Consider the following 23,728-nt stretch of genomic DNA (forward strand, 5'->3'; position numbering starts at 1 on the left):
TTCTTTTCCAAGGCCCAATATACAGCAATTGCGGTTGAGGATGCAAGAATCAAAGCTAAGAACACTAAAAACTTGTTAAGATCACAGATACCTAAATATAAGCAAAACATAAGTAAAATATTTTTATGTATGTGTTTTTTATAATAAGAAATAAAATAGACTTTCATATATCATATCATCTCTTTATTTTTTATCACATTAGCATTTTGTTAGTCGGAAATAAATTTGTCATGCATGATTTGTTGCAAACATGAAAAATCTATTAACATATTGAGAAATTTAAACAAGCCAAAGACATTATAATCTATGAGAGAAGCCTAATTAACCAAATGAAGAATCTGACAACTAATAAAACTGAAAGCCAAAGCCAATATCTTTTAAAAAACAACTAGTGATCTAAAGCTGTAGAAGCTGAATTATCAGCAACAACACCACCTTCCTCAGCTTCCTGCAAAGCCATCTTCTCCTTCAACGTCGCCTTAGCTGTATCATACGTTGCGTGCAACCCAAACAAGACATAATATACAAGCAGAACACCTGTCCAGATTGCAAACCTAATGAAAGATTTGACATCGATCGAACCAAGAAGAAATATATTAATAGCGATCGAAGCTGAAGGCAACCACGGGACCAAAGGAACACCCCAAACTTTCGGAGCCCTAGCTTGCGGTACAAGAAATTTCATTCCAGCTGTAGACAAAAACCATATCGGAGCCGAAACGCAATATCCAATCCAATCTTCTTTTCCCAAGGCCCAATATACAGCAGTCGCGGTTGAGGACGCAAAAATCAAACCTAAGAACACTAAAAACTTGTTACGGTCACGAGAAGATGTTTCTCCGGTGACGTAATATCTTCTGACGAGAAGAGCCACAGCAACGAACATGAAGATGAAAAGTGTCGAAACAGACAAGAGATCGGCTAAAATTCTCAGTTTTGTGAAGAAGGCTATGAGAGCTGTCGCTGCGAGCATTACCACGGTAGCGTTAATCGGTGTTCCGGTCTTTGCGTTGACTTGAGCTAGCCATGGAGGCAACATATGGGTCCGGGCAATGTGCGTCATGTACCTAGCTTGACCAATGGCTCCAACTAACAAAACCGTCGTCATACCTACACATTTCAACGATTAGTTTGGATGTGGCACATAAACCAAGTTTTGTTTGCTTAAGATAATGCTTAGGATTGTGAGTTTAGTTAGAATATACAAAAATCAAATGTAAACATATACACAAACGCAACATTTTAATCAAGGCCAAAATTGTTGTTATATACCTTTAAGGGCACCAAACGCGACAATGTACTTAGCCCAATCCCATCCAACATCCGAAAAAGCAACCGAGAATGGCGCATCCGGATCAATCTGGCTATACGGTTGCATGAGACACAACGCAACCGCCATGAGACAATAACAAACCGTGGTAACCACCATCGATCCAACAAGACCAATAGGAATATCTCTCCCTGGATTTTTGGTCTCCTCAGCCATCGTCGAAACAGCATCAAATCCAATATAGGCAAAGAAAAGAACCGCCGCGGATTTAAACACTCCTCTAACGCCATACGGAGTGAAATCGCTGTAGTTTTTTAGGTTGGCTTTAGTAAATCCCGCGATAACAACAAAGAGAATCACGACCATGTGGATTATAGAAGCGATGTAATTAAATCTTGAGGATCCTTTTGTGCCAAGGACTGCTAAAACGCAAATGATCACGCAAACTCCGACGGCGATTGGATCTAAGTGGCTATAGTCTTCGCCAAGACGGGGAACTATGACGCGGAAGTCGTCAGGTTTATGATTCAAAAGAGTGGCGAAGTAAGAGGTCCATGATCGAGCAACGGCAGCTCCGCCGACTACGTATTCGAGGATTATGTTTCCGGCGGCGATGAATGCCATGAAGTCCCCTAGCTCCACTCTTAAGTAAGCGAAAGAACCGCCTAAACATACATTTGACGAAAATGGTTATGTAACGTCGGTCGTCGGTAGTAAATACGTTAGCGTTTTTGGTTGAATTTTAAACCCGTATATAGACAGAAAAAAAAACAACAAATTTTAAACTGTTGTAATGAATGTGGAGATAATATTATATATTCGTGTGTATGTTAAGTCTTACTAGGAGACCTCGGCCAGAAATAAAATTGCGATAAAAATTGATATAATATTACCGACCAAAAACTATTATTACTTTTAAAGCCAAAACGAAAATCTAATTACATGGCGACAAATTTGCCCCTTTTTGTGAACAATGTAAGTTAGCTTAGACTGTCTTGATTAGTTTTTTTAGAGAATGTCTAAAATGTTTTTTTTTTATAATTAATTTTAAGGTTATTTAATTATGAATATCTCTAAAATGTGTAAAAGAGTTTCTAATTAGACACTTCAAAACATTTTTGCACACACTACACTTATAATTAAATAGTGTTAAATTAATTCTAAAAAGAATGTTTAAACATTCACCAAAAATAAGCAATAAACATGGTCTTAACTATCAACTCAAATATGATAATCAATCATCCGATTGGACAATTTTGTGATTTTTTTGTCAACAAGAAGATAAATATTTTTGGCTACTATATATCAAATTTATAGTAATAAGATTATACGATAGATAGATAAGTGCAGCACGTGTGTATGTGAACGACCCTCTGAAGTCAACTAATTACTTGACCCCCGAGATTCCGTCAGGCCACGATAGTTGAAAACTCAATACAGGATAATATACTGTTTATGTTCTTATAAGAATACAAGCATGGTAGGTGCGAGCAGTCCTTATCATCTAAAAGTTTGTACCTATTTTATTACAGTAAGACAAACGAAACAAAGTAACTACTACTATATTCTTATGCGTTTAAAAGTATTCAAGAGCATAGTGTATGGTTGACTCTATGTACATAAATAGTATACTTTTATCGGTCTACGGTGAATGAAAGTGACTGTCTAACTGATACAGAAAAAGGATTTTTGAAATTGTTGTATTAAAAACGTCTCTTTCGTTACTAAACCACTACAATATAGAGTTAGAGACATCCCAGAACACATGGGACAAAATTAAACTTAATTTATGCCGAACCAAAAAAGAAAAAGATTTATCTTGCCGGGAAAATGATTGAATCAAGATTGTAGTAATATTTTTTTTATCGACGAAGTTCGTCAAAAATGGTACGTCTGCAATGCATATATTAACCAGATCATACGCAACATTTTTATATTCCCTGATTACGATTCGCAAATTTATGACCGACGATATACAAAAACATAGATCTGTTAATATGCGTTATGTTCTTATCCTAAATATTCAAAATTTTATATCTAAATCAAAAACTTGAACAAGAATATATAAAATAAGATAGTATTTTTTAATTACCAGCGACGGGAATCTCAACGGCGAACTCGGTGTAACAAAAGACGGAAAGCATGGCGGAGACACCGGAGACGGCATAAGACACCACAACGGCAGGACCGGAAAATTCACGTGCTTCAAGTCCGGTGAGAACGAATATACCGGAGCCAATGACTGCACCGATACCAAACCACATCAGATCCCACCACGTCAACGTTTTCTTCATCTCGTGACCACTACGAGCCTTTATCTCGTTGATCTCGTCGGTGTCGAGTGAACGAGTGGTAATACGATCCAAGAACCTACTAGGTGTTTCTTTAAGTGCCTTAAAGTAATTCCCCATGCTTTGGAACGATTCCTCCGGTAAGAAATCATCTTTTGTGCATGAACAGCCTCGCCTACGTAGGCTAGCGTCACCACCTTGTTCCGATGCCATTCTTTTTTTTAAACTTTTTTTTTGGTTTGGACAAACAAGAAATTATTACGATCCAGATTCTGATTGAGATTCAGAATCTGAGATCGGTTTTGTAATACAAGTCAAAATGAATGGAGACAAGAAACTTGGGAAAATACAGAGAGAGAGGTATATGAAACTGAAAAGTGAAAAGCGTATGATTTTGTTTTAATTTTTTTTTTGTGTAAGTAACAGATAAACAGAGAAATTTGGGATCTTAAAGTCTGCCTTACTTATAGTAATAGTAGGTATCCTTTGACGTTTCTGTAAACATTATCTTTGTGTAATTAGCTGATTACGAACTATACCGAGAAATTAAATATGGAATTAGAAACCTTAAATGATAGAATCAATCCATGATATTTTTGTGTGTTATGAGGTGACTAGCTAGTTGGTCAGTAGTTGCATTCTTTAAAAATACATATATACAAAAAAAAAAAGCTGTAAATCGAATTTTGTCAAAAAAATAAGAAAAGAAAACTAGTTTGGTTCGAATTTCACACACCAAAAACTTATCGCAATTGCTCCTCTTTGCCTCAAGAAAGACATTAGATTCATCTGTTTTTTTTAATGTTTATTTTGTTTTAATACTGATTTTCTCTATTTCATATTAAACGATGTCAGTCCAAGAACTGTGATACTTATTTGGGTTATCTTTTTACCTCCAATAAACCATGAAAAAAAAACAAAATAACAGAACGAAAAGATCATGCCTCTTGTGTGTGTTATGTGAATTTAAAGAGCATTAAGTTATTGGAACTGAAAATAATTGGGGGAAGTGGGAGCTAAAGAAGAACTTAGTCTTTGCAAAAGTTTTACATAAGACGATTATATATATATAATATTACTATTATAACAAGATATTATATTCGAATCAAATTTAGGAAACAATATAATTCATATGAGAATCATACCATTAGATCAACATATTATATTTGAAACCAAAGTTTAGGAAATAGAGACTTCTTAAAATATATAGAGACTAGAGAGAAAACTCAGTGGATGTTAATATTCTTCTCTTTTTTTTTTTTTAACCTTAATTAGTTTTTCATGGTGGAAAGTGGAAACTTTTGGTTGTCATCATTTTAACCCTAAATATTTTTCTCCCACGATAAAAAAAAACGAAGATTGAGAGTATTGTGACTAGTCACTAAGGCTCAATGGCTCTATTATGGTTCGATTTGAAGTTCTCTTATTTCATTTGCGTCAGCTCCTACACACGTATCAATGATTCCTTTTGTGTGTGTGTGTGTGTCAACGCACATGCATAACACATATGTGTTAGTATATATATCCGAGAAGACATTAATTAAACATTAATAATCCTTGTCATCCATACGTATCTTGATTCGCTTACATACATATGGACAGTTTACTGTTTCAGGTCAACCGTAGTAGTGACCAGTAATATAATTAGAAACAGTGGCGGACTCAGGAATTTATTTTACCCCAGATCAAAACATAAAAAAAAGTTACAATTAATATAAATATAATACATTTTACAATGGTATAAAAAAGTCTTACAAAAGTTTTATCACATTTTCATTTGTAATAATTTTAAATACATCTTTGTCTCAGAACTATTTTGAGCATCATATCTTTTACTGTTTTTTTAGTAGAATATGGTTTAGTTTAAGCCTAAAACTAAATATAATTTTATAAAATAATAATTTTAGAAAAATTGATGATTTTTGTGTTTCTTTAAAAGATGACTTTTGTGTTTCTTTAAAATTTGTAGAATGTAAAAGATGATTTTTGTGTTTCTTTAAAATGATAACTTGTATTGGAATTCTACTTTGATTGTTAAAGATGACTTTTGTGTTTCTTTATAATCATAACTTGTATTGGAATTCTAATTTCTAAGCATAATTAACAAAATTATTAATTTGATTGTAAAATAAAATCTAGTTTTGAACCTAATATATATACATATATATATATATAAAATTACTTGATTTTGAAGAATCTGTTGTACGTGAAGAAGAGAATCCGAAAAACACGTAAGAGATATTTTTCTTATTTTTTTTTGTCAACCACTGGGCCACAACAGACCGGTTCATTAGCCTAATCGCTACTTTCGTAGGGAGTAAGACTCGATCCCGGGTGTGACGGTGCCTTGTGCATTAAGGACTTACCTTTGGTCACTGCACTAAGATCTTCTTTCTTATTTAATTTAGTGCAAAGAATAAATTATTAGGTTAAAAATTGGGTTATGGACTTTTTTTTTATAACTTTTAACAAATAAACAAAACTCCTTCTTTTTGTTGTGGGTAAATGGAGTTTGTGTTTTTATAATTAAATTAAAGGAGGTCATGTTAAAGTAAATTAGGCTAGACTCATAAAACTAGATAAAAAAAATCTAAAACTTGTGAAGAAAATATGTTTTTCACACAATTTGGACAGGTTAGCTGACTTCCCATCACTACATGTAGGTCCGCCAAATTAGAAGTTATTTCACTACCAATATAATTTTCTTATTAAAGTCATAAGATTAATTTACATGAAATTTCTTTATCAAATATATATTTTCCCCTTATATATAATTATATTGTAATAATATGAATTATTATACATTAAACACAAAAATCTTACTACAATAAAGACTATTATCTTTTATTTTTAAAACAATTTTTATTGTTTGTTCCAACTTGTTCACCATAAAAAAAAAAAACTTATTCACCATAATCTATATATATAAAGTTACTTTTTCCTTTGCAGCCACGTCAGCAGTTCTCTGTTTAATAAACCCAAATTTCGGCACAGCCCAGATTGTATGGATTTGTTTCTTATCTCTTTGAAAGCCCAGTTTTTTTGTTTTTTTCAGGATCCAATATATTATTATTCGATATATAGTATGTTCTGCAAATAAAACTCTTTTTCACGAAGGTCAACGCCACCGTCCGCTTTGTGCGACCTCAACCGCCCCGCCTCTTCGGCGTTCCTCACTTCCATCTCTATCGTTTCGTTTTCTTTTGAAATTGTAATTCCAGTCTTGCATGTCAATCGTTTCGTTTTCCTTTGAAACTGTAATTCCATTATTTCAATGTTGTCTCTTTCAATTGAAGTCCCACTACTTTCCCGTGTTACTTGAATTCCTATATAATTGTTTCCACTTGATCTCTCTTCTGTATCGTAAATCTCAAATCTCTCTCTTTTACTATTTCTTTTTTCTTTCTAAGTTTTTAGTTTTAGTGTCGGGAAAAAACAAACCCTTTGTTACAGTCATGGCGGTGATAAACGGCTGTAGGGCGGCGAAGCGAGCGAGGCGTTGCAACAGAATCTCTGCCAATCTCTACAATTTCTCTACTTTCCCCTCCGATCACACCAACGGCAGCGATTCCACCACCACCTTGCGGCCGTTCCGCGACCTTGTCAGAACTTTCCTCGCTACCCACGCATGTGTCACTTTCCCTCCTCGACGTGGCAGATCATGCTCAGGCCTGGGGATTCGCCGGACGGTGCTTCAGATCTCTCTTCTAGGGTCGTCTCTCTCGACGTTGTGGAGGAGGATGTCACGAGATCCTCTAGATCTGTCTACTGTGACCACTGCCGAGTTGTTGGTGAATCCACGTCCTTCCAGATTCCTCAGATCTCTTTTCAAAATAAAGTTTTTTACCTGTTATCATGGTGTGTGCATGCATTAGACCAAGTGCATCGGTCCGTCCTTGGATCGTCTCACATAATTAATCCTTTTAATTTAAATCGAAATACATTTAATTTCAAAGAAACGTATCTACACACAGGACGTTTTTCGTCCGTCCTTCAAGTCACGTGGCGTGGTCTTATTGGTTTGTGTCATTAGGGCGAGGGTGAACCAAAAAAAATTGTTGGGTCGAGACTTTTTTTATCTCCGTCTCTCTTTCTTTACGCTCTCTCTCTCTCTCGAAGGCGATTTGATTCAGAAGGGGGATTTCTCTGAAAATTGGCTGAAGCAAAGGCAAATCTGCCGTCAATCGGTTGCAATAGGAAGAGGTTTGTGTTCTTCCCTCGTTTCCTTGGATGATTTTCTTTTTTTGATGTATTATCCGTCAATCTGCCGTCAATCCGATTTTGATGTATTCTCGATTTAGGGTTTTTATGATGTATTCTCGATTTAGGGTTAAGGGAAATTGTTTGGGGGATTCGATAGATTAGGGACCTCTCCGACAGATCTTTGTTGAGTTCCTTGAACGGTCTTGTACTGCTGAGTTCTCTGGTTTCCTTCTTTACAAGGAGTTTGGTAGAAGACTCAAGGTATATATATATGTTTAAATTGTTATGAGTTTTCTAGAGTTGTTCTTGGTTTGTTGTTTCTTGTCTATGTTATGCTGATTAGATGGAAGTTAGAGCACATATGAGACTTGATATGATGTTGTTTCATTGGTTCATTATATTGGTTTGATGTGTGATTACATTGCAGAAAACAAACCCTGTTTGACTCCCTGATTCTTGGACCTGAGTCACCTAATTAACCGCTCAATAATGTCGTTATGATACCCCGTGTGTCTAAAAGGTAGTATTAAGGAATGCTTAATAGGGAGTAGTTGTGTTTGCAGTTTTATTTATTGTTGTGTTTGCATTCCAATTTCTTGCTAAGAGAGCTTTAGGCTCAAGATTAGATGCAACAACTAAGCAATAACGAAACAGCCTTTCTTGTTCTTTTTAACTGTCCCAGTGTCATCTTTTGCGAAGCTGTAGCTATATATGGCGTTATTGTTGCAATCATTCTGCAAACAAAGTTGGAGAGTGTGCCATCTTCAAAGATGTATGACGCTGAGTCTCTAAGAGCTGGATATGCAATCTTTGCATCTGGAATCATCATTGGATGCGGGTCTGTATCTTCCCCTCTTTCTCTTTCCTTACAGTTTCGGTTTATGGATTTCATCCTCAGATATGCAAACCGAGGTCACATTTCTCTTTGCAGGTTATGTGTAGGAATCATTGGGAGCAGTTGTGCATTGTCTGATGCCCAAAACTCTACACTCTTTGTAAAGATTCTTGTGATCGAGATCTTTGGGAGTGCTCTTGGGTTGTTTGGAGTTATTGTGGGGATCATTATGTCTGCACAAGCAACATGGCCAACCAAATAGATATATCCATCCGGTCTGTATGCGTTGTGTTCTACTTGCAAATCTGGAAAGAACATGGCTTCTTGATTATCTTCATTGTTGTATGGATACTGATGTCTAGAAGAAAAAAAGTTATGTGTGAAAACTGAGAATCACTTTTGGATCCTTAATATTTTTTGTATTTGTTTAAAGCTTTGGAATAAGTCACTTTGGAGTACATCTTCATGTTTATGTTTGTATTCATTCTCTTTGGTTTCTCTGATAATCAAAGACAAGAGTTTTTGTATATGATTCGTTTATCAATCTGTTTCTCCACATGCTTATGTTTATAAGATCTCCTGCAAGTATATGTTGTTGATACAATGTGTGATTACATTGCAGATAATATTATTTTTTACAGGGGACCAACTATTGAGGGACACCAATGCTCATACCAAAATTAAGAAACTTTGAAAATAAGATTAATATATTTGAGGGACCAAATTTTTGTCCCAACCAATGCACATGCTCTTAGATTGAAAGCAAATACTCAGCTAAACTTCTTTGTTTTAAGGCTTGCTCGAGGTGTGGTAATACTCAGAATTTCTCTGAAGGCAGCAACTGCAAGTGGTGCAGCTTGGCTCTGGATATTGAAGATTGGGTTTACTCTCAGTTTGAAGACAACACTCACCTCCTTCACGGTATCATCCATTCCAACGGCTTTGCTCATCTCTTGTCTCTCAACGGGAGGGAAGGTGGCTCTGTTTTTTTGACTGGTCATTCCATTATGGACTTTTGGGACAGGATTACATAGATAAGCAAAAAACAAAACATACAAGGTTGATGTATGATCTTTATTAGACCCTGTAGTAGAGTGGATTAGGGAGCTTAAAAGTCCTTCTCCCAGGGCTGTCCTTAGCCAAATCAGCCCATTGGTCTCCAATGTTCCCAATGATAGTGTGGCCATTCCTCTCCAGATTCTTCCTCTCCTCTGACTTGAAGTTTGCTACCTCCTTGCTTGAGCATGTTGGCCTACGTTTCCCCACATATACATATATCGTTGTACACTTATATTATATATATTTAAGTACTGTATATATGATTAAAGTTACTTTAACTATTCTTACTTGAAAAAGACATGCCTCCAGTAGGGGAAGCCAGCAGCTTTGAGATTCTTTAGAGTGACTTCCTCCAAATCTTGGAATCGTTCAGTGAGTAAGACGGGGCTAATCCCAAGTTCAAGGATGTTTTGGTAAAGATGCAAGGTCTCTGGGAGGACAGGAGCTTCTCCGGCCTCCAACCACTTCCTGAACGTCTCCGGTTCATGCTTCTCTGTTCTAAGAAACCAAACGAACAAAACGTATTGCTCTACTATATGTTGACATCTAAGAATTAATAGAATATATGGACATGATGAGTACTACTACAGAAGTTTAACTAAAACATTCTATGCATGGTTGTGGTAGGACTAATTTTAGTAATATGTATATTACCCATATCCATATTTGGCGTAAAAGGGAACATTAGAGAGGAGGGTCTCGTCTAAGTCAAAGATCCAAACATTGTAGGTGTCATTCTTTAGGACAAGGCCTTTAGCGTAGAAATGAGCCTCTTTGCACACCGTTTTAGAGTCGTAACGGTACTGTTGGGAAGTTGTCAATTAGTCTTCAACATAGTCTTTGCGATTTGCGGGCACCGTCTTGAAGTTTATGATGTTAGAGGTCTCAACACCAAGGTGCCAGCTTCTGCAGTTGGGGTAGCTGATGGAGAGTCGTTGTTTCTCTAAGAACTCGGCTTCATTCTCAACGATTTTTGTTGATGTGAGGAGCTCGATGAGCCTAGGAACGGGTTCTGAAGGCCGGCTGTGGGAGACCGTAGCGACCAAGAACAAGGGAAGTGAGAGTAAGAGAATTTTCATTTTGTTTTTTTTTGTATGGTTATTTTTTTAATTTATAATGTTTATCTGTGGCATATACAAAGGTTGATATTTATAACAGCGTGAGGTTTGTTTTGCGTTATGGTTACTTATGATACGATGTGCCATATGGGAAGATAAGTTTACGTGTCTACCTTCGTGTGATGCAAATTAAATGATTGCTTATCCCATCAATATTAAGAGAATAAATGAGATTTTTTCACTTGCACCACTCGATTTTAGAGGACGTTTTTGATCGCTAATCTTTTTTTTTTTGGGCAAACTATAGATGTTTGTAGATGTTTGTAGAAGAGATGATTTGTTATTAACAGAGACTATGACACTAATCATTTTCTAGAAGAGATAATTTGTTATTAAATCATGCTTGTGCTAATAACAAAATAATGAGCAAACATAAAGAATGTCAGATATGCACAGACCATTAGTTCAAGGGAAAGATACAAGAAAAACGTTCAACATTAAGTTCACGTAGAAGTCATCTTCCGACCTTATTATTTAGTTCTACAACTATGTTCGTAAGATACAACTTCTCTTGCTGCGCCGGTGGAACAATCAAAGTGAAGATAGATTTAATTAAAAACCCGAGTCAATAATAGCAGTAGATTTTACTCCTACTCCGAACTTTACCTGAAACAAAATCGAGTTGATAAAGCCACTCGCAGTGACACCGATGTTGGAGTAATATGGTCCGTCGCCAAAAAAAATCGGGCCTTCAAAAAAATTCCAATAACTTCTGATAATTAACTAAAGAATCTAGATCGGCATCTAAGTACTGATTTCGGCAAAAATTGGCAAAAGCAAATGATTTGCATTTCAACAATTCTATGAATATTTTATTTGTTTGTAAACCATTGTTGGGTTCTTCTCAAAAAACAACTCAAACAATTCCAAAGCTCAAAGTCTACTCTACATCGGAGAAATGGCTTATCTGCTAACCGTTCACTAGACCAGATATCTGCAAAACGGACCAGAGCCATTCACAAATCAATAAACAAACCACAAAAGCCCCAAAAAAACAAACTGGATTTTAAAGCCAACAGCTTAAATAAAAAAAAACCACATAGCGAACACAAAAAAAATTAACAACTGTTACTTTGATACATTTTACAAATAAACTCAACTACCTAACCAATCCAAACTCACAAATACATAAGAAAATAATTAAACGATATCCTACAACCACATAATTTAAAAGCAAATAACAATACAACCACAAAATAACAACTAATTTTCATCAACCAGAACTACAGACATAATCAACCATAACTACTCCAATAAAACTATACTTCTAATTCTATATTTTAAAGAAAACAAAACTAATAAACAACATGGTTTACCTTTATTATGTATGAAAATAGAAGTAAATAATACTAACACATAAACCATAAGAGAGAAAAAAAAAACAAATTAAAAAATACATACAACTTAAGCAGACCCAAAATTTAATAAACACATTACAAAAAAAAAAAAATACCAAAACAATACAAAAAAACCCACAATATAACTCCCGCACTACGCGGGTCAATTACTAGTGAGTAATATAAAAACCCTCGTTACCAAAAAAAGATGAATAATATAAACCGTAATTTCATTAAGTCTCTCATCATCCACCGCCATAAAAACTGAGCGTCTGTCAACAAAATAGCTTTTCATCTTTTTGATAACTCGACAGAAGCCATGTCCGGATTGTTCCCATTGTCAACCAGAAAATCCCGAGGTAAGATCTCTATCCCTTTGCCCGAAATTGTTTCATCTATAAATCATCTATCTGTCTTATATACTTTTTTGTCGACGATCTGGTTTGATTCGTTTTTTACAAACTAAACCTTGCAGGGCGTAAAATATGTGTGATATTGGACATGGAGGATTACACCATCCCTGATGGTCTCTCTCAGTGGTTCAAGAGAAGAGACTGGAAATGATTATGGTGGACCTTCTTTTCTGGTTATCGGAAAGTTCAAATGTGCTCATACTCTAAAAAAAAACCACGAAAGCATCGAGCAAAACCCCTTGTTCTCCCGTTTTCGTAAAGTTTTGGAAGACAGAGATTGCTGTGTTGTCTTAGCAAAGCCTGAGGTATTCATAAACCTAAGCATAATTGAAGAGGAAAAAAGCGGCACACTCAGAGTCTACTCCTACTGATCTGATCCCAGTGAATGAATCTTTACTTTGTTTGTTACAATGCGTAAATATTATACTATTATTGTCTTGCCTGTAGTATTATTGTTCACTCAACGCCCATCTTCACCTCCTAATAAGAAAGAGTAAATGCATTAGACAAGTTGATGATGATGATATCTAAGTGCTCATGAGTCACCTGCTGTCAGTTTACACAAATATTAAATATGTTGGAACGAAATTGATGTGAATATTATCATCTTTTTATAAATTTTACAAAGAGCAGAAACATATACAATCTCAAGTCATGCAAGTAGCATGCATCCTCCACTGTGATTGTTGTTGAACGAATGACGCATGTGATCCTTATGAGAACATCTTCTGCTTCTTATTGTCAAGACGTTGTGAGGTTCCGCTAGGGCCATCGAATAGGCTAGTCAAAAACCATGTTGAGACTTCACTAGGAAGAAGGTCCCATTCTGGATCAGATTGAGATAAGAGAATACGATGACCACTGCCATACAAACCTCCGAGACGATAATCCATGTCGTCACCGATGTTTTTTGCCAGAACAATTATATTTGTCAGTTTAGGATTTTCAAATGCCCACAACATCTCAATTCCACAAACATGGTACAAATTCTCGCATCTTTACCATCTGGAGAAAATAAAAATAAAAAAAAAGTATATATATCAACGGAGATCAAGATTACATATATGTGTAAGAGGAGATTAAAAAAAAAAGGGTTAAAGGCAGTGAAGATTAATCCACCATGGGGATCGGATTTGATGATGAAGCCAGCATCCTCATATTTACGTCGCAATTCATCATCATCCGGAACGTAAGCCTGGATTGACACCTCTTCATGACAACCCAGCTTCTTGATAGCTTCTTTGATATTCAGATAAAACGAAGCAGGATCAACACCATCTGGGATTGGGTAATCCTCTAAATCCCAAAACACACATGTCTTACGACCTGCGAGGTGTTTCACAAACAGATAGACAACGAATAAATTAGATGCGGTATCAACATAGGTAGTAGTAACAATTGCAATCAAAAGATATATAGAGAGAAAGATCTTTACCAGCGTGAAGTATCACCTGTGTATTGTAGATAGCACTCATATTGTTTCGTCGGAGAACTGCTTGCGGATGAGAGACTTTGTGGGATTTTTAGGGTTACAACTCTCTCTACTCTGCCTCGCGTCTTTCTTTCTTTTTTTGTTTTTAAGCAGACTTAACCTTATATTTTAGATACGTGGAGAAATCACGATGTAACTTGTTTGACTAAAGTAACTTTTCCTCTTTTCTTTTGTTCTTTTAAACTTGATTAACTTTTGCCTATCCGGTTCACACGTTTTAGGTAGAGAGTTTCTTCATGAATAAGCTTTCTTGGCTTGAGGATGGGTGAATTAAGAAGTTTCTCGAAGCATTGGTTTGGATGAGATACTCTTCCAACGAGGCCACTGAAAATGCTGGTCTTTGACTTGTACAAGTGCAACGGTTTGTTATGATGGTATTATCTTTTGTTTACCAACGGTTAATTATCTTATGCTCGAACCAAATGATCTTATGTCATACAACAGGTATTTTCCTTTACAGTTTCAGTTTTTAAAGCTAATTTTTTTTTCTTAAACATGCTAAATAATTGAGCACAGCGTTAGTAGTAAACTGATGTGTGTAAAAAGGTTATGGTAGAGGCTTTGCAAGTTGGTTTATTTAGTCAGGGTTTTTAGCCTTTAATAGGGTACACAGAATCCAGATTTAACAAGTCATACATAGAATTGTAGCAAACCTTCAGGGATTATGCAGAAAGCCGTAGAACTTAATCGCCACTGGCACATCCTTGACAACCGCAGTGAACGCATTCAACCACTTTCTCTTCACGCAAGTTCTTCGGTACACGACAGACACATGTTGTTCCATAGTTGTGGTCTCTTGGCTGTATACACCGCAGGCAGCATAATCGTTCGTATCCCGACTGCAATTCACAAAACAGAGAGTTCAAAAAGAGTCAGTAACAAACAGAGAAACATAACAACGAAACTATATCTGTGTTCACTGAAAGACTACAAAAGTTAAATCAATGTCCAAATACGAGAATCTACAAACAGGATATGCATCTGAAGTATAAACTGAAAGCATGGGTACAAAGATCCAAGAGAAACCATTATCAAGAAGCAACACTTTCAGAATTCAGATGATGTTTAAGAGGCAATGTTAGAGTTATTCAGGATTCAGCAAAGCGACGAAATTGGTCAATCTAAGTGACAAACAGAGAAAACATATTGTTTTGGACCCTACCAAACAAAAAAAGAATCTCAAGTCTAGAACCTATTGTTTAGTTAAGATCATTCCACGAAAATGCATATACTAGGACACTGATTTCAGTGAAATAGCTTCGAGATCCATTGTGCACCAGGACAGAATTAGGTCCCCTAAACTAATTTAACGATAAATTTACACATCCTCAATTACATGTACTATGCAAAGCAACTACAGAGACTCCAACCGCTTATCAATTTGGCATCAGACAACTAACTAACACAGGCAAAAGTTCAACCAAGAATGACATAAGAAACGCACCTTTTTCCACTTTGCAATCAGGCTACGATCAGCATAGCCTTGATCCAAGCAAAACTCATACAGCTCTTTAGAAATTTCTTCCCTTCGGTAGTAAAGGTCATATACATAGCGACTCCTCTGATGAGAAACTTTGAAGATTGGCCATAAAGTTTCACACTTTCTCTTGCCATCATGTGTATCCATCTCAGCTGCACAAGGAACCAAAAAAATAGTTAGAACACTAACATAAGAAGAAAACAAAAAACACATAGTGAAGCATCTGAGATTGGAAATTGAACACTACTAACCTTCTCTCATCTTAGCATCAAGCTCTCGAAGAGTAGGCTCGATCAACTCCCATCCTTCTGGGTACTTGATTCGGTTAGTCTTGATCTTTGGCATATTCTACACAAGGCAAAATTCACAATGTTAAACAAAGGAACACGATTAAGCTAAGCGGGTAACAAAAACGAATTGCATATTATCGTTCTACAAGCGAGATTCTAAGAATTTCAAGGTTCGTAAGAAAGTCCCAAATTAAGTATATGAAACTTAGGGTTCCTCAAAATTAGGGTTTCTACATCAAGGCTATTATCATCAACTCGACCCAGAACAGTCTAGGTGAGGATTGAGTGATATAACGGGGGTAATTAGGGTTTATCAATCTATGTGATATGAGCTCGACGCAAAACTCAGAAAAGGGAGGACGTGTAGGGTTCAGAAGCGAATCGATATGATTACAGAGGGGGTGCGAAGCAAGATTGGTCTAAGAGGGAAATTGAAGAAAGCGTACCTTTGGAGTTAGACGACGGGACGAGCAAGTTGGAGAAAGAGAGAGATCGCGGCGCGGGGACGAGGAAGAAGAAGAAGAACCAACGCAACGTCGTAGAAGCTCTTTACTCTTTAGGGTTGGGTACTTGGGTTCAGTATATTAATAAACGAGTGTTTTTAATTTTTTTTCTTATCACCTATGCCGGTCTGAGGAATAAAATATATGTTTTTGTGTATTTTCTATTTCATTATATCAACTAACAAGTTAAAAGGTTTTAAAAATTTATAGATATGCTCTTTTAGATTTTTTTTTTTTTTTGACGATAGATATGCTCTTTTAGATTTAGATTTTTATATGCTCTTTTTTTTTCATTAACATGCATTCTGGATCCTGAAACAGAATCATATTTTGGAAATAAAAATTCCAAATTTACAAGATAAGAAAAGTGGAACAAATTCGAAGTTATGTTTGTAGCAGGACCATTCTTTTTATTTCCATTTTACTTCTTTCTTTGTTTTTGGTTATACGACACAACCAGATTATATATAGTGGGTCAAATTCCTCACTATATATAGTTGAACTGGTCTTTGTATTTTTATTTTGCTTCCTCCTTTGTTTACATAACCACATTCACCAGGGTTGTATTCAAATGCGTTCACATTCATATCAGTATTATCATGTGAATGAGACCACATGCATACAAAGTTTAGAAGAAAGGAAAAAAAAACAAACACAAAGGATTCATTGGAACTTTATAACATCAAATATCTTCAGCCTTCGACATTGTCTGTGACTAAGCAATTATTTGGCAAAACGCAATAAACAGCTTCAAGATAAAGACCAGTGTAAACTTTAGTCTGCTACTGCATATGGCAGCCACTGATACATCGAGGAACCAAAAAGCATAAAATAGGAACAGGAAAAAAGAAGAAGAAGAAGCTGCTTATTCCTTTTTGCCAATTCCATTTGACATGTTGTAGATCCCTGTTCCCTGTAGCAGCCAAAACACAGAGTAGAGTTTCATAGTTAGATGATGAACATGATTTTAAAAACTGAGGCAATTATCAATAACATATAGTAGAAAACCATGGAACTAGAGCATTTGGGATTTCGCAAAAACAATCTAGTGGAAGTATCAACTTCTAAACAAGGATAGATTCAAAGATATATATAGTTGTGAAAACCAGAAGGAGATGTACATATGAACGAAACTTACAATCATGTAGAGAGAGCTAGCAGCCAAGGCAAGGGGAATAGCAACGGAGGTGATCTTGTCCATTGGTCCTTTCAAGTAAGTGTGCCTTTGGATGCTCTGGAACAATCTCTGCTTCTCAAGAAGCTTCTCTCGTGGCCTAAATGGACTTTCAGTCAACATGATCTGCAGTATCCATAGATAGCCACACACAAAAAACCATCAACGCCATGACCAATACATGAGATCATTAATATCGCATATACATAGAAGAAGGACCAAACAGATTAAACAAAAGCATTTGACCATTTGATAATAACTAGTATTCAAATCAAGATACGAAATTGTGCTTGTCGACATCATTATGTTCAAAAAAATGTTTCACGCCCTATATAAAAAAGGGGGCCATGGCTGGATCTGAGTGTGTGTAAAACAGTCGAATTGGAGAGTTTACAACATCGCGGAGATATAAAAAAAACAACGAAATTAGAACACTTCTAAAGGTTAAATCGAATTAGAGACTACACATCGCAGAGAGCAAATCAACGAAATTTGAGACGGACACAAACCTTTAAGAAACGAAGAAATGTTAACGATTAGAAATGAAACACACCGATGGGCTATACAAAATCTTAATCGATCTAACAGGAAAACAAATCTCAGAAGCTTACCTTACCTGAGAGAAAATAAGAATCGAGGAGATGAGGTGATTTTGACGGAGATAGAGATAATCGCAGGCGCAGATCGATGACGAATGAAGCAGCAACAAGAAATGGTGTTGTTGAAGTCTTCTTCTTAGGGTTGGGTTTAAACGTGTCATCAATTGGGCCGGGCCCAACTTAACATTTAATTTCGGTTATATATCAAACCGGATCGTACCGTCCTTTTAATTTCCTATTTTGTGTTCTGAACCGGCCGTTCTTCTTAAGGCGTATCTTTCTTCTCCGCCTCCTCTCTCTCTCTCTCTTTGCATCGTCGTGTCTCTCTCTCTTGCTTTTTTCGTTTGAATCCCAGAAGAGAGAATATACAGAAGCTTCTTATAAAAAGAAGCGGGAAATTTCTCAAGCAAAGCGTAAACCCTAGCTTCTGGGCGGAGAAGAAGAAGATGAGCGTATGGAATTACGTCGTTACGGCTCAAAAGCCGACCTGTATCACTCACTCTTGCGTCGGGAACTTCACCAGTCCTCAAGAACTCAATCTTATTGTTGCGTATGGAACTGTTCTCTCTCTTCTCCCTTTTTGTGTTCTTCAGATGTTAATTTGGGGGTTTAGGGTTTTTATAGGAAGCTTGTTTTCTTTAACGTTTCGAGTTCTGTGATTTTTACTCTCATTGCCTCTAATCTGAGAGCTGAATATTGGATTTTGTATAATCTCTTCGGGTTTCTTTGATGTCGTGGAAGGTTCGTTTATGTGGGAGATGTACTCAAATTGATTCATCAGCTGATCTACTCACTGATGGCTCTGGACTTGATTTCATTGTTTAAGAATGGGAATTTACTTAATTCTGGGGAATTGAAATTGTGTATATGGTTTCGGAAGCTATCTAATTTTCTCTTTACAATCTATTATCTTCTTCTGGAGATGGTTCTTTTGCTGTTAGTTGATCAGTCACTGTGTTAAACTTTTCTTTCAGGAAATCCACTCGGATTGAGATCCATCTGCTTAGTCCACAGGGGCTTCAGGTACTCCTTTATTTATTCTTCTAGTNTTTTTTTTTTTTTTTTTTTGCTTTTTTCGTCTCAGTGTTGTTAAAGATAAGTCATAAGTTCATTTCACTTCTGAAATATTAATTTCCTTGGATTTGGAGTGGATATGTGAAAAGCTATTGTTACTTATAGTATTCTTATTCCGGGATATGCTGAGTGATTTAGTCTTTTGCAGACTATATTGGATGTTCCTCTATATGGTAGGATCGCAACTATGGAATTGTTCCGTCCCCATGTGAGTATAATTTTCTTATTGCATACTTTCCCCAGTGTGAGGTAATAAGTGATTGTCATTGTTAATTGATAGTACTTTATCTTTTGCAGGGTGAAGCACAAGATTTTTTGTTCATTGCAACTGAGAGATATAAATTCTGTGTACTTCAATGGGATTATGAGTCATCTGAGCTTATTACAAGGTATAGTTTGCCAAAAGATATAAACTTTATATTCTATCAGATGACGTTTAACCATTCGGATGTGTTATATGTCTTTTGATATGCTCTTGTAATGTTATTATTTGAATTTAGTGTTAGAAAGGGATCACAGTTTAGTAACGATGTGTATAGTAGTGCACGGGACCAAGTTGTGTCATTTAGATAGAAGTTCATCACGTCAGTTTAGTAACTATGCGCATAGTATAGCATGTGATCAGGTTGTGTCTTAATAGTTCATCACGTGTCTTATCTGTTCCGAATGTTTTCTAGGATCCCAGTTACTTTGCGGTCATTTATCTATCTGTACTTTGTAGTATATCCAAGTCCTGCAAAAAACTTCTCTGGCGCTAACATAGTTGTTGCTTACTGTTAGTTAAGTTAGTCAATATACCAACTGATTGTTATTCCCTTTACCGCTGAATTTAAATATCGTTTGAACATTTTATAGGGCAATGGGGGATGTTTCTGACCGGATAGGCCGACCGACCGACAATGGTCAGGTATTGAGTCCACTAGTACTGCACTGTATCTTTCATAGTGGCTAGATTTTGATTTTCGTTCTTCAGTTGTATATGTGCTATAATTTAATGGTTATGTTATGTGGTATGTTTGAAGCTGAGTTCTCACTTGACACTGGTTTTGCAGATTGGTATAATTGATCCTGATTGCAGAGTAATTGGTCTCCATCTGTATGACGGCTTGTTCAAGGTATGGTTTTGTCTTTTAGAATAAATTGGAACTTATGCTAATTTACTGCCCATATCATATTACTGAACTTCCATTGATCATTGTCTAATTCTATATCTTGGGTTCCTCACTTCCTCGGTTAGGTTATTCCGTTTAACAATAAAGGACAGCTCAATGAAGCTTTTAACATAAGGTACTGTTTTTCAGTTAACATGCTGCAATTTGGAGACTATCAAGCTTATTTTTTGCTCTGTTTTTTGTTGGTTAGTCGTATACATTGTGTGTGCTCTAGTGCATCAGCTTCTGTTATAAACTCTCAGTTGACTCGGTCGATATCTTGGTTTCTTGCAGATGTGGTTATTTTAAGGAACACAAAAATGAATGTAATATTGACCATGTTGCTTAATTTCAGGCTGGAGGAGTTGCAGGTCCTAGATATCAAGTTTTTGTATGGATGCGTGAAGCCAACAATTGCAGTACTTTATCAGGTTAGCATACACATTTAAATTGCTATGGGAATTATATCTGGTAATTATATATATTTGTTTCTTCCATGTATGAACCTAGTTCTGTAAGCAATATTGTTCAAAGGAGTCCTATTTTTTCTTAGTATCTACTCTGTTGGTAAGCTGGTGGAAATTGAGCAAATTAGCTCTGATGTATAATACAGCCTGTATTCTTTTAAACGAATTGTATCTTTTCACTTAATTTGGTTAACTTTGCTAATGCAATGTGATGCACTCAATGATATTTGTTGGGTGACTCTAATTAATACTTGGGATTTCAGGACAACAAAGATGCTCGTCATCTCAAAACATATGAAATTTCTCTTAAAGATAAGGAATTTGTTGAAGGGCCATGGTCACAGAACAATCTCGACAATGGTGCTGACTTATTAATCCCTGTACCTTCTCCTCTGTGTGGCGTCCTTATCATTGGAGAAGAAACCATTGTCTATTGTAGTGCCAATGCATTCAAAGCAATACCAATACGACCTGTAAGTTTTTTTTTGGCATTGTCATATGGTCCTATAATTGCATAACCTTTCAGTAAGTACCCCTTTGATTTTTAAGTTTGGCACGTGACTTCAATTTGTATCTACAGTCCATCACAAAAGCATATGGAAGAGTTGATCTTGATGGTTCTAGGTATCTTCTTGGTGACCATGCTGGACTGATTCACCTGCTTGTTATAACCCACGAGAAAGAAAAGTGAGTTGATATTACAAAGCTCCGTTGAAATAAATGATAATGTGGATAGTCTGACTTTTATTTATCTCAAGGGTCACTGGCCTCAAAATTGAGCTTTTGGGTGAAACATCTATAGCATCTTCCATCTCGTATCTTGACAATGCTGTTGTCTTTGTCGGTTCAAGTTATGGAGATTCACAGGTACGTTAGAATTGAATATTAATGAGGTCTTTGAAACATAATTTTTTGAAGAATGTAAACTTATATAGTTCTTTGGTTACCACTATCCTAGTTATTTGTGTTTCAATTGTTATTTTCTTTTANTGCTCGTCATCTCAAAACATATGAAATTTCTCTTAAAGATAAGGAATTTTTTGAAGGGCCATGGTCACAGAACAATCTCGACAATGGTGCTGACTTATTAATCCCTGTACCTTCTCCTCTGTGTGGCGTCCTTATCATTGGAGAAGAAACCATTGTCTATTGTAGTGCCAATGCATTCAAAGCAATACCAATACGACCTGTAAAGTTTTTTTTGGCATTGTCATATGGTCCTATAATTGCATAACCTTTCAGTAAGTACCCCTTTGATTTTTAAGTTTGGCACGTGACTTCAATTTGTATCTACAGTCCATCACAAAAGCATATGGAAGAGTTGATCTTGATGGTTCTAGGTATCTTCTTGGTGACCATGCTGGACTGATTCACCTGCTTGTTATAACCCACGAGAAAGAAAAGTGAGTTGATATTACAAAGCTCCGTTGAAATAAATGATAATGTGGATAGTCTGACTTTTATTTATCTCAAGGGTCACTGGCCTCAAAATTGAGCTTTTGGGTGAAACATCTATAGCATCTTCCATCTCGTATCTTGACAATGCTGTTGTCTTTGTCGGTTCAAGTTATGGAGATTCACAGGTACGTTAGAATTGAATATTAATGAGGTCTTTGAAACATAATTTTTTGAAGAATGTAAACTTATATAGTTCTTTGGTTACCACTATCCTAGTTATTTGTGTTTCAATTGTTATTTTCTTTTATTTCTTATTGCAGCTTATTAAGCTAAACTTGCAACCGGATGCAAAAGGTTCATATGTTGAAATTTTAGAAAAGTATGTCAACTTGGGGCCTATTGTCGACTTTTGTGTAGTTGATCTTGAGAGACAAGGGCAAGGTCAGGTTGTAACATGCTCTGGAGCATATAAGGATGGTTCTCTTCGCATAGTCCGCAATGGGATAGGAATAAATGAACAGGTTTGATGTATATTAGGAATTTCATTTTTCCTGTCATGTAAGCATCTCATCTAATGTTATAATAAAATTTTCTGTATAACAGGCGTCCGTGGAACTTCAAGGCATCAAAGGAATGTGGTCGTTGAAATCGTCAATTGATGAAGCATTTGATACATTTCTTGTAGTTAGTTTTATCAGCGAAACTCGAATATTAGCCATGAATATAGAGGATGAACTGGAAGAAACAGAGATTGAGGGTTTCTTGTCTGAAGTGCAGACTTTATTTTGCCATGATGCTGTCTACAACCAACTTGTACAGGTATGTTTGCCAGAGCTCATACGTTGGTTTCTATGCATTTTCTTGTAATATGATGTCACAAGGCCTGGAAAATTTCGTCGAAATCCATTTTATAGGTGACAAGTCTATTCCATATTAAGAACTCAGTCTGTTTTCTCTGGGTTTCCCTGTACTATAGTGTTTTATTGGTTTTAGGGTTAATCAGTTTTTTAATAGGTATTTGAATCTTTCAAAGCAAATCAAATGTAGGAGTGCTTTTGTATCTCATCGTTGTTGCGTTTCTTCGGACATAGTTTCTTGTCTGCTATATTGTTCTATCCTATCCTTTTCCCTAGCACTAACTGTTCTATATTTTTCTTAATCAGGTTACCTCAAATTCTGTCAGATTAGTCAGTTCTACAACTAGAGAATTGCGAAATAAATGGGATGCCCCAGCTGGATTCGCTGTTAATGTTGCAACTGCAAATGCGAGCCAGGTTTGGCTTTCTTTCTTAAGGGTTTCCATAGTATATTTTTTCAATGATTCACATTTATCTGATTTGAAATGATATACTTGTTAGGTTCTTTTGGCCACTGGAGGTGGGCATTTGGTCTACCTAGAAATTGGAGACGGGACATTGACGGAAGTCAAACATGTCCTGTTGGAGTACGAGGTTTCTTGTCTTGACATAAACCCGATTGGCGATAATCCTAATCACAGTCAGCTAGCTGCAGTCGGGATGTGGACAGATATAAGTGTGAGGATTTTTGTGCTGCCAGACTTGACTCTTGTTACT

At 36.1% G+C, this 23,728-nt stretch overlaps 6 protein-coding genes and 1 pseudogene across 8 annotated transcripts in view; 2 read left to right on the forward strand and 5 right to left on the reverse strand.

Moving 5' to 3' along the window:
* Positions 308 to 4,163, reverse strand: LOC104731434 (cationic amino acid transporter 1-like). Its single transcript, XM_010450812.2, has 3 exons — positions 3,363 to 4,163; positions 1,273 to 1,935; positions 308 to 1,110 (listed from the first exon to the last, which is right to left on the reverse strand). The coding sequence occupies exons 1-3, from the start codon at positions 3,772 to 3,774 to the stop codon at positions 389 to 391; spliced, it is 1,797 nt and encodes a 598-aa protein (XP_010449114.1). The 5' UTR covers positions 3,775 to 4,163; the 3' UTR covers positions 308 to 388.
* LOC104733439 (V-type proton ATPase subunit c''2-like) lies at positions 7,658 to 9,079 on the forward strand. The gene is made up of 4 exons (XM_010453018.2): positions 7,658 to 7,764; positions 8,192 to 8,284; positions 8,447 to 8,602; positions 8,696 to 9,079. Exons 2-4 carry the CDS (start codon positions 8,262 to 8,264, stop codon positions 8,859 to 8,861), a joined length of 345 nt encoding a protein of 114 aa, XP_010451320.2. The 5' UTR covers positions 7,658 to 7,764; positions 8,192 to 8,261; the 3' UTR covers positions 8,862 to 9,079.
* LOC104731436 lies at positions 9,331 to 10,742 on the reverse strand (annotated as a pseudogene).
* On the reverse strand, positions 13,197 to 14,452 carry LOC109127880. The gene is made up of 3 exons (XM_019233416.1): positions 13,962 to 14,452; positions 13,646 to 13,852; positions 13,197 to 13,531 (listed from the first exon to the last, which is right to left on the reverse strand). The coding sequence occupies exons 1-3, from the start codon at positions 13,999 to 14,001 to the stop codon at positions 13,458 to 13,460; spliced, it is 321 nt and encodes a 106-aa protein (XP_019088961.1). The 5' UTR covers positions 14,002 to 14,452; the 3' UTR covers positions 13,197 to 13,457.
* On the reverse strand, positions 14,537 to 16,394 carry LOC104731437 (protein BUD31 homolog 1). Its single transcript, XM_010450813.2, has 4 exons — positions 16,235 to 16,394; positions 15,750 to 15,846; positions 15,463 to 15,650; positions 14,537 to 14,857 (listed from the first exon to the last, which is right to left on the reverse strand). Exons 2-4 carry the CDS (start codon positions 15,841 to 15,843, stop codon positions 14,702 to 14,704), a joined length of 438 nt encoding a protein of 145 aa, XP_010449115.1. The 5' UTR covers positions 15,844 to 15,846; positions 16,235 to 16,394; the 3' UTR covers positions 14,537 to 14,701.
* On the reverse strand, positions 16,857 to 18,191 carry LOC109128184. 2 transcript variants are annotated; one of them, XM_019234071.1, is made up of 3 exons: positions 18,082 to 18,191; positions 17,430 to 17,591; positions 16,857 to 17,204 (listed from the first exon to the last, which is right to left on the reverse strand). In XM_019234071.1, the coding sequence occupies exons 2-3, from the start codon at positions 17,586 to 17,588 to the stop codon at positions 17,157 to 17,159; spliced, it is 207 nt and encodes a 68-aa protein (XP_019089616.1). In that variant the 5' UTR covers positions 17,589 to 17,591; positions 18,082 to 18,191; the 3' UTR covers positions 16,857 to 17,156. The 2 variants fall into 2 exon arrangements, with proteins under 2 accessions (XP_019089616.1, XP_019089617.1); XM_019234072.1 differs by having other exon boundaries at positions 18,077 to 18,191.
* The window catches only part of LOC104731438 (DNA damage-binding protein 1b-like), a 12,129-nt gene continuing 6,727 nt past the window's right edge, over positions 18,327 to 23,728 (forward strand). Inside the window, exons 1-16 of one of the 2 annotated variants that reach the window (XM_019234070.1) lie at positions 18,327 to 18,614; positions 19,039 to 19,087; positions 19,287 to 19,346; positions 19,436 to 19,527; positions 19,994 to 20,045; positions 20,191 to 20,253; positions 20,376 to 20,425; positions 20,645 to 20,720; positions 21,020 to 21,048; positions 21,765 to 21,945; positions 22,053 to 22,159; positions 22,231 to 22,339; positions 22,475 to 22,675; positions 22,758 to 22,973; positions 23,318 to 23,428; positions 23,513 to 23,697. In XM_019234070.1, the coding sequence (XP_019089615.1) occupies positions 18,511 to 18,614; positions 19,039 to 19,087; positions 19,287 to 19,346; positions 19,436 to 19,527; positions 19,994 to 20,045; positions 20,191 to 20,253; positions 20,376 to 20,425; positions 20,645 to 20,720; positions 21,020 to 21,048; positions 21,765 to 21,945; positions 22,053 to 22,159; positions 22,231 to 22,339; positions 22,475 to 22,675; positions 22,758 to 22,973; positions 23,318 to 23,428; positions 23,513 to 23,697 (1,685 nt within the window). In that variant the 5' untranslated portion in view covers positions 18,327 to 18,510. The remainder of the gene's footprint in view (positions 18,615 to 19,038; positions 19,088 to 19,286; positions 19,347 to 19,435; positions 19,528 to 19,993; positions 20,046 to 20,190; positions 20,254 to 20,375; positions 20,426 to 20,644; positions 20,721 to 21,019; positions 21,049 to 21,764; positions 21,946 to 22,052; positions 22,160 to 22,230; positions 22,340 to 22,474; positions 22,676 to 22,757; positions 22,974 to 23,317; positions 23,429 to 23,512; positions 23,698 to 23,728) is intronic. The other variant, XM_010450814.2, reaches the window with a different exon arrangement.

The sequence above is a fragment of the Camelina sativa genome, chromosome 12 (assembly GCF_000633955.1).
Source record: "Camelina sativa cultivar DH55 chromosome 12, Cs, whole genome shotgun sequence".
NCBI lineage: Eukaryota > Viridiplantae > Streptophyta > Magnoliopsida > Brassicales > Brassicaceae > Camelina > Camelina sativa.